This window comes from Vipera ursinii (genome assembly GCF_947247035.1).
Source record: "Vipera ursinii genome assembly, chromosome: 3".
Taxonomy (NCBI): Eukaryota; Metazoa; Chordata; class Lepidosauria; order Squamata; family Viperidae; genus Vipera; species Vipera ursinii.
In genome coordinates this window covers 4,448,403-4,457,936 of record NC_139516.1, presented here as the reverse complement: position 1 = coordinate 4,457,936, position 9,534 = coordinate 4,448,403, and the positions used below count along the sequence as shown (strand labels likewise).

Genomic DNA, 9,534 nt, shown 5'->3' with positions numbered 1-9,534 from the left:
AGGATGGAGGGAGGGACTGTTCTGCTTCCCTAAAGCAGTCTGCGCAGTGTTGGGTAGACTGCATTAGAGACAGAGAAAGACACACACACCCCCATTCTTTTCCACAGCACTTTTCTCTCCGCCCCCTCCCCCCCCAAATCCAGTGGTGGGATTCAGCCGGTTCGCACCACTTCGGCAAAACCGGTAGCTAATTTTTGGTTGCCCAGGCTCAGGAACGGACTTCCGGAAGCGGCATCCACCGGTTGTTTGCCTGTTTAAATCCCACCACTGCCCAAATCGATTGCCTAATAGAGACTGGGAAATCTGATTTTTTTTTTTTTAAAAAAAAGCTAGCTTTTGTATAAATAATTGAACTCGACGATCCAGGTCCGCGCAGTTGTGACCGACAATCTTAAGACCTGTTCTTACGACGATAATAAATCCCATATCAAGTTGTTCTCATAAGCCCACGGAGAATCTCTTCTGGATGCTCTGCAGAATGTGCACCAACTTCATCTTCTCCAGGGCTTCCTTGACCATCTCCCACGCTCGCTCTTTCCCGTGCAGGGTCTTGAGCTGGAGCAGGTAGGCGTGAAGGTCCACCTGGAGCTCTTCGGGGGCCTTCTTCTTCTCTGTCCCAGGAGGACTTTGGGTGAGCTTACGATACAGACGCCGGAGCTTTCGCGGGGACTTGAGTTGGAAGGCTACAAAGTCAAGGGCGGCCTCGTGACACTCCCCAGTCCCTAGAAGAGAATAGAGCGGGTGGGGAACACATCAAATAAGAGATGCTGGGCATAAAGCATGCCACTTTGGAGAGCCAGTTTGGTCTAATGGTTAAAGCACCAGCCTAGAAAGTGACAGTGAGTTCTAGTGCCACCTTAGGCATGAAAGCCAGCTGGGTAACTTTGGACCAATCACCAGGAGGCGGTGAGTTCTAGTCTCGCCTTAGGCATGAAAGCCGGCTGGGTGACTTTGGGCCAATCACCAGGAGACGGTGAGTTCTAGTCTGGCCTTAGGCATGAAAGCCAGCTGGGTGACTTTGGGCCAATCACCAGGAGACGGTGAGTTCTAGTCTAGCCTTAGGCATGAAAGCCAGCTGGGTGACTTTGGGCCAATCACCAGGAGACAGTGAGTTCTAGTCTGGCCTTAGGCATGAAAGCCAGCTGGGTGACTTTGGGCCAATCACCAGGAGACGGTGAGTTCTAGTCTGGCCTTAGGCATGAAAGCCGGCTGGGTGACTTTGGGCCAATCACCAGGAGATGGTGAATTCTAGTCCCGCCTTAGGCATGAAAGCCGGCTGGGTGACTTTGAGCCAATCACCAGGAGACGGTGAGTTCTAGTCCCGCCTTAGGCATGAAAGCCAGCTGGGTGACTTTGGGCCAATCACCAGGAGACAGTGAGTTCTAGTCCCACCTTAGGCATGAAAGCCGGCTGGGTGACTTTGGGCCAATCACCAGGAGACGGTGAGTTCTAGTCTCGCCTTAGGCATGAAAGCCGGCTGGGTGACTTTGGGCCAATCACCAGGAGACGGTGAGTTCTAGTCCCGCCTTAGGCATGAAAGCCAGCTGGGTGCCTTTGGGCCAATCACCAGGAGACGGTGAGTTCTAGTCCCGCCTTAGGCATGAAAGCCAGCTGGGTGACTCTGGACCAATCACCAGGAGACAGTGAGTTCTAGTCCCGCCTTAGGCATGAAAGCCAGCTGGGTGATTTTGGGTCAATCACCAGGTGAATTTTAGTCCCGCCTTAGGCATGAAAGCCGGCTGGGTGACTTTGAGCCAATCACCAGGAGACAGTGAGTTCTAGTCCCGCCTTAGGCATGAAAGCCAGCTGGGTGACTTTGGGCCAATCACCAGGAGACGGTGAGTTCTAGTTCTGCCTTGTGTTTCTAACTTGAGGACTACCTGTAGTCTCGGGGGGGTGTGTCTTACCTGAGCCCTCCTCTGAGCCTTTCCCAGGTGTGCAGGAGGTGCAGAGGGTATCATGGAACCGGGTGCCAGGCACGTTGACCTGAAGGCCTTGCACGGAGCAGTTCTGGTGGGCCTGGCAGGGATCTTTGCTGGAATGGTTGCTGGAAAAGGTCCCCTCTGTACAAACTCTGCACTGGGTATCTTCTTGTGGGTTGCCTAGAAAAATGGAAGCAGAAAAGGAGGTCTCGTTTATTCTCAAACTGCTTTCAGTGGCTGCTGCCTTACAGACAGTTTGCAGGAGTTGGGGAACTTTATAAATGCACGTCAAAATAATAAAGTAAAAATTTTAAAATGGGAGAAGAGAACAGAAGGCAAGGGAGAAGAAGGAGAATGGAGTGGGGTGTAGTGGAGTGGAGTGGAATGGAGGGGAGAGGAGAGGAAAGGAGGAAGAAAGTGGATCAGGAAGAAAGGGAGAGAGGGAGAAAGGGAAGAAGGAAGGAAGGAAGGAAGGAAGGAAGGAAGGAAGGAAGGAAGGAAGGAAGGAAGGAAGGAAGGGATCAGGCTCCCAAACCCTAGAAAGACAGACTGTGATTCTTCAAATATCTTTATCGTTCCTCACCCACCGACAGAATCTTGCCAAACCAAAACAGGCTACCTGCCCTATAAAGCATGTACTCTGGGAACTGTTAGGGAGGATCCGTCTTCACCCTCTTTCTCTCACACAAACCTTTTGAACTGAATTGTGTCTTGCTCCTGTAGGATGCAACCCCTCCCTCCTAGAACTGCAGACTACACAGGAAAGAAGGAAGGAAGGAAGGAAGGAAGGAAGGAAGGAAGGAAGGAAGGAAGGAGGAAGGAAGGAAGGAAAGAGGGAGCGACGGAGGGAGAGAGGAAGAAGAAAGGAAGGAAAGAGGGAGGGAGGAAGAAGGATAGAGGGAGGGAGGGTGGGAGGGAGAAGGGAACGAAGGAAGAAAGAAAGAAAGAAAGAAAGAAAGAAAGAAAGAAAGAAAGAAAGAAAGAAAGAAAGAAAGAAAGAAAGGGAGGGAGGGAGGGTGGATGAAAGAAAGGAAGAAATGAATGAAGAAAGAAAGAGCGGGTGGGAGGGAGAGCGGGAGGAAGGAAGGAAGGAAGAAAGAAAGAGAGGGAGGAAGGAAGGAAGAGAGGGAGGGAGGGAGGGAGGGAGGGAGGGAGAAAGAAAGAAAGAAAGAAAGAAAGAAAGAAAGAAAGAAAGAAAGAAAGAGTGGGAGGGAGGGAGGAAGGAAGGAAGGAAGAAAGAGAGAGAGATATAAGAAAGAAAGAAAGAAAGAAAGAAAGAAAGAAAGAAAGAAAGAAAGAGGGAGGGAGGGAGAGGATGAAAGAAAGAAAGGAAGAGCGGGTGGAAGGGAGAGAGGGAGGAAGGAAGGAAGAAAAAAAGAAAGAGAGGGAGGGCGGGAGGGAGGAAGGAAGGAAGGAAGAAAGAGAGAGAGAGAAAGAAAGAGAGAGAGAGAGAAAAAGAAAGAAAGAAAGAAAGAAAGAAAGAAAGAAAGAAGAAAGAAAGAAAGAAAGAAAGAAAGAAAGAAAGAAAGAAAGAAAGAAAGAAAGAAAGAGAGAGAGAAATGACTCATCTTAAAGTTGCTGAGAGTGAGGAACACCAGTGAGAAGAGATGCCTCTTCAGCCTTCCCACCAAGAGATGTCAGCCTGTTCCTGCTCAATCCCAGTTCATGCCCCCCCTTCCCCACCCCCACCCCCTGGAGCAGGGTTGCTGACTCCCTGCCCTGGTACTTACCAGGCTTCAGCACTCCACTTCCCAACGGGCACTTTGAGTGCTTGATGCAAAAGAGCGACTCGGCATGGTAGCCCGGCTTGCACTTGCACACCCTGTTGTGGGTCTTGTTGCACGGCACCACCTCCACCTCCAGGCTGTTACAGCGGATGCTGCAGTACAAGCACCTGTCCAGGTAGTTCCAATACTCGGTGTAGTGCTCGTTGGCACACGGCTGGCACACGGTGGGCCTGTCCTCCGTGCAAGGCTTAGCCATGCTCATCCCAGGGCGGCACTTCTGGCACAGCAGCTTCTTATGGCTGTTGGGGTCTTTCCATTCGAAGGTGTGCTGGGAAGCATGGGTCAGAGCACTCCAGAGCAAGACACTCCAAATCACCCACTATTGATGCGGGGGGGGGGGGGGAGGGGAGGGGGAGGAAGGAAGGAACGTTAGCAGAGATTCCCAGATACAGGCCAGTCCTCGACTTACGACCACAGGGCAGCCCCAAGTTTCCCATCGCTAAGCAAGACAGTTGTCAAGCGGCTTTTGCCCCCCCATTTTACGACCTTGTTGGCTTTCACTTGTTAAGTGAATCACAGCAGTTGCTAAGTGAGTAACACGGTTGTTAAGTGAATCCAGCTTCCCCGTGGACTTTGCTTGCCGGAAGGTGGCAAAAGGGGATCACCTGATCCCGGAACGCGGCAACCGTCGTAAGTACGAGTCAGTTGCCGAGCGCCCGAATTTTAACCACGTGACCCCGGGGGATGCTGCGAAGGTTGTTAAGTATGAAAAAACGGTCGTAAGTCACTTTTTCCAGCGCCGTCGAACGGTCACTAAACGAATAGCTGTAAGTCAAGGGCTACCTACGTAAAGCACGCTTTTCGATTCTGGCAACTTTAAAATCTGTGGACTTCAACTCCCAGAATCCCCCTAGTCAAAGTTCTTGAATCAACAGGCCCTCCCAGCTTGCCCAGGTGGGACAGGTGGATGAAACTGAGACAAGACAGCATCTGGATACCCTTCAAGGTCAGCCCCATGTAGAGTGTATTGCAGTAGTCAATTTTGAACCTGACCAGGGCAGGTGTGACTGAAGAGTTTTTAGAGCTTCAGATCTGAAGACTCTAGGTGAGATGGGCGGCAAAATAAAATTAAAATAATAAAGGAAAATAATGTAAACCAACTCAAATAAACCCTGGTTCTGACTTGTCCTGCCTTTATCTTCCTTTTTTTAAAAACTTTTAGAGGGGTGGGCTTCCACATCCTTCTGATGGGGATAAAGCATTGTAACTGGGGTCCCTCAGCTCATTGGGCTGAGAACAAAGATTCCTAGGACAACCAGCTTAAAGGTCCATCTGAATGGAGACCCCAACATCTGTTTAGACACCCCTTTTTTTTTTTACTAAAAGCTCTTCCCCACTTGCATGGAATCATAATATTTCTTTTAAATGTGTGGCTCACAGTCCCATCTCCTGCTAAACGTCTCTGGAAATTCTCAGTCATCCAGGTCATACTTATCCCGAAGATGCTTTTTCAGGAGGCAACTGGACTTCCTTGTTTTTCCTTGAAGACGTTTCCCTTCTCATCCCAGAAGCTTCTTCAGGTTCTGACTGGACGGTGGGGAATGGAAGGATTTATACTCCTTGCAGACAGCTGGTCATTTGCATCCTTTTAGAGTCGTTGAGGCCACCTGGAGGTTTGGAGGTTTATCTGTGTTGTCCTTCTACAATAGTCCTTTCAGCAGTTCCAAGAAGGCTCCACACCCCTTTGCACCACTCAGGTGACCCTGAGGACACAGGTAAACCTCCAGGTGGCCTCAAGGACTCTCTAAGAGAAGGCAAATGACCAGCTGTCTGCAAGGAGTATAAATCCTTCCATTCCCCACCTTCCAGTCAGAACCTGAAGAAGCTTCTGGGATGAGAAGCGAAAGGTCTTCAAAGAAAAACAAGGAAGTCCAGTTGCCTCCTGAAAAAAGCACCTTTGGGACATCTCCTGCTAGTAAGAGAGGCAGTCATTAGTTCTCCAGAGTTTAAAAGTGCAGCTTCTCTTGGATTCTTAGGGCAGCCTCAAGGTGGATAACAGCTGACCGAGACTCTGTTTCCAAAGACTCGCGAACAAAAGCACGGGCCAGCCATTCAGACATTTTAGGTAAAGGTAAAGGTTCCCCCGCACATGCGTGCTAGTCGTTTCCAACTCTAGGGGCTGGTGCTCATCTCCGTTTCAAAGCCGAGGAGCCAGCGCTTGTCCGAGGACGTCTCCGTGGTCATGTGGCCGGCATGACTAGACGCCAAAGGCGCACGGAACGCTGTTACCTTCCCACCGGAGTGGTCCCTATTTTTCTACTTGCATTTTTACGTGCTTTCGAACTGCTAGGTTGGCAGAAGCTGGGACGAGTAACAGGCGCTCACTCTGCTACGCGGCACTTGGGATTCGACCCGCCAAACTGCCGACCTTCTGATCGACAAGCTCAGCGTCCTAACACACTGAGCCACCGCGTCCCTTCAGACATTTTACACCCAATTAATTTTTTGTTGACTCAGTGACGGGTAGAGAACAGCAATGTGGAACGCTGAGTGCTTTTAGGGAGCCCCAAGCATAAAAGCTGATAATCCTGTGTGGGGTTCATGATGCTCCTTAAGCTTGGTTGCTTTCTGGCAGACATTAGATTAAGGTCATAAGTATGAAGGAGTATGAAGTCTGCTGCTTTTTTATATGCAGTTGCTTACCCTGGCATTGTTGGTGGGAGTGTGTTTTCCTCTCTCTCTCTTGGTAGTTCCTTGATTAGGACATTGTTTTCTACTTGAGTGTTTGTCTGGTGTTAATCCCTGCTTATCTGGGTTTCTCGTTCTTATCTGGGTTTCTCCGAGCTTTGCTGTTTCCTTGCAGAAATTCCATTACCCAACTAGGTAATATTGGTATTAGAAGGGAGAGGAGGAGGAAGAGGAGGAGGAGGAGGAGGAGGAGGAGGAGGAGCAGGAGGAGGAGGAGGAGGAGGAAGACTGTAGGGTCCTTAGTGCTCTCTGAGCTGGGTTGTTTTCTTGCAGACATTTCATGACTCAACTGGGAAACATCATCAGTGCTAGAAGGGAGTGGGGTTTGCAGAGAGGAGGAGGAGGACGACGATGAAGACTATGGGGTCCTTGGTGGTCTATGAGCTTGTTTTCTTGCAGATCTTTCCTTACCTAACTAAGTAACGTCATCAATGCTAGAAGGGGACGGGGTTTGAGAAGCAGGAGGAGGAGGAGGAGGAGGAAGAGGACGACTCTGGGGGTCCTTGGTGCTCTCTGAGCTTGGTGGCTTTCTTGCAGACGTCTCATGACCCAACTAAGTAATCTCATCAGTGTAAGAAGGGAGTGAGGTAATAATAATAATAATAATAATAATAATAATAATAATAATAATAATAATAATAATAATAATAATAATAATAATAATAAAAAAAGTTGGAAGGGACCTTGAAGGTCATCTAGCCCAACCCCCTGCTCAGGCAGGAAACCCTATACCATTTCGTACAAACGGCTGTCCAGTCTTTTCTTACAAACTTGCAGTGTTGGAGCATTCACCGCTTCTGGAGGCAGGTTGTTCCACTGGCTAATTGTCCTCACTGTCAGGAAGTTTCTCCTTAGTTCTAGGTTGCTTCTCTCCTTGATGAGTTTCCATCCGTTGCTTCTTGTCCTGCCTTCAGGTGCTTTGGAGAATAGCTTGACTCCCTCTTCTTTGGGGCAGCCCCTGAGATATTGGAACACTGCTATCATGTCACCCCTCACCCTTCTCTTCGTTAAAATGGACCTACCCAATTCCAGCAACCGTTCCCTATATGTTTTAGCCTCCAGTCCCCTGATCATCTTTGTTGAAGTGACTTGACCTACCAATGTTTGTGGGAGAGTCCCTGGAGGTCCCTTCATTAGGCTATTGTTTACTCTTTAATTGTTTTTCTGAGTTAACGATTCCTTGTTTGAGATATAGTTTGCTATTTGCATTCAGTATCTAGTCAGGTAACGAAACGTCAGCAAAAAAAAACCCCAACCAGATAAGATGTGAAACCTGAATATTAGACTTTGTGATGAATTGGATAATGGGAATTTTGGTAACTCAAAATCTGGAAATTATAATCGATGAATGTTAAATTCAAATACTAACGGGAAATTAAAAATTGGGAAAACTAATTAGGACATGGACTGTCTATAAAGATCGAATGTTAAAATAAGTCGGATAGGTGTCAGCTAAAAACGATTGATTAATTAACGATTAAGAACGTTACTTTTATTCAACTGATATAAAGATTTGTATCGGTTTGAGTATGAGACAGTGAATGCTAAGGAGAAAAGAGAGGAAACATTTAATGTGGTGCTTTGAGGTTGGTATTAAAGATACTTGTGAGTTATTGACTTATCGGTTAACCCAGCTGCCATGTTGCTTCTTAAATACTTGGATGTAAAATTAGAAAATCAATTTTAAAAAAATTAAAAAACAAAAAAAACCCAACCAAGCTCAGAAAGCACCCAGGACCTCACAGCTCAACCCAGAACTCTATTTTCTCCTGTTCAATGCAACCCTGTGCGTTGCTGTCACACCCTGGATTTCAAGGTAAACTGCCACTGGATCTGCCTGCTCAATTTGGTACCCCAGGACTTAACGTTAGAGTAAATCAACGCGGCCGTTCGTTCAGTCCGCCTTGGAAACGCTTTCTTAACATTTCTGGTGCTGGTGATGACCTATAAAGCCCTAAATGGCTTTGTCCGGGATATCTGAGGGAACACCTGCTGCCGGCATCAAGCTCCCTTCGTCCTGTGCGCTCCCACAGGGAGGGTCTTCTCAGGGTACCGCCGGTAAAAGATTGCCGGCGGACAATACCCAGGGGGAGGGCCTTCTCTGTGGGTGCGCCGGCCCTTTGGAACCAGCTGCCCGTGGAGCTTAGGACTGCCCCTGACCTTCGCTCATTCCGCCGGGACCTGAAGACCTGGCTCTTTGAGCTCTCTGGCCTGGACTGAGAGTATTAATTGGGGTTTTAACTGTATTTTAATTGCAATTGGGTTTTTAGTTCAAGGTTAGTGCAATCATTTTAATTGTTTTTAATTTTTGTAATTTGTTGTATTGTTTTTAAAAAACCTTGTGAACCGCCCTGCGTCCTACGGGAGAAGGGCGGTATATAAGTCTAATTTAAATTAAATAAATTAAATTTCTTACCTGGCATGGGTTTTGCTTTTTCTTGAAAAGGCCGCCAGCCCGATTCATTTTCCAGAAACTCAAGGTTTGTGCAAACTCTACGCACGATGCAAATTTCCTTTTTTTTCTTTCCTTTTTTTGCAATTCTAGAGCGGGAAAGGAAGACAAAAGCAACGCATTATTACCTCAAGTCCTTTTTTTTGTCAAAGCAGGAAAAGATTTGCAAGAATGCTTCCACCTGAAAAAAAAATTTCAAACTGCGCTTACGGGTAAAAGCCGGCAGAAAGTTTCTTCACAACCCACACGCATAAAAACGCCCCGTCATCTTACCTCAGACAACGATTATGGTTGCAACTAAATTCAGTTTCCCTTTTTTTGGGGGGGGATTTATTAATGTGGAGCGGAGATTTGCTCTCTCACACTCCTCCTCCTGGGCTCACATGCGCACAGATGGCCCTCAACTGACAGTCGCATTTTAATGCCCCATTTTACAACCTTTCCTGCCACTGTTGTTAAGTGGATCACTGCAGGCGTTCAATTAGCAATATGGTTGTTAAGTGACTCTGGCTCCCCCCCCTTGACTTTCCTCATCAGAAGGTCACAACAGGGGGATCACTTGACCCCGGGGACGCTACAACCGTCGTAAATACGAGTCAGTTGCCAAGCGTCCGAATTTTGATCCATGGGGGGAATGCTGCAATGGTCATAAGAGTGAGAAACGGTCACAAGTCCCCTTTTTTTA

At 47.9% G+C, this 9,534-nt stretch overlaps 1 protein-coding gene across 1 annotated transcript; it reads right to left on the bottom strand.

The window, feature by feature from the left end:
* Window positions 1–336: 336 nt before the first annotated feature.
* On the bottom strand, window positions 337–8,987 carry TNFRSF6B (TNF receptor superfamily member 6b). The gene is made up of 4 exons (XM_083360977.1): window positions 8,814–8,987; window positions 3,653–4,028; window positions 1,908–2,102; window positions 337–722 (listed from the first exon to the last, which is right to left on the bottom strand). The coding sequence occupies exons 1-4, from the start codon at window positions 8,859–8,861 to the stop codon at window positions 439–441; spliced, it is 903 nt and encodes a 300-aa protein (XP_083217103.1). The 5' UTR covers window positions 8,862–8,987; the 3' UTR covers window positions 337–438.
* Window positions 8,988–9,534: the final 547 nt, after the last annotated feature.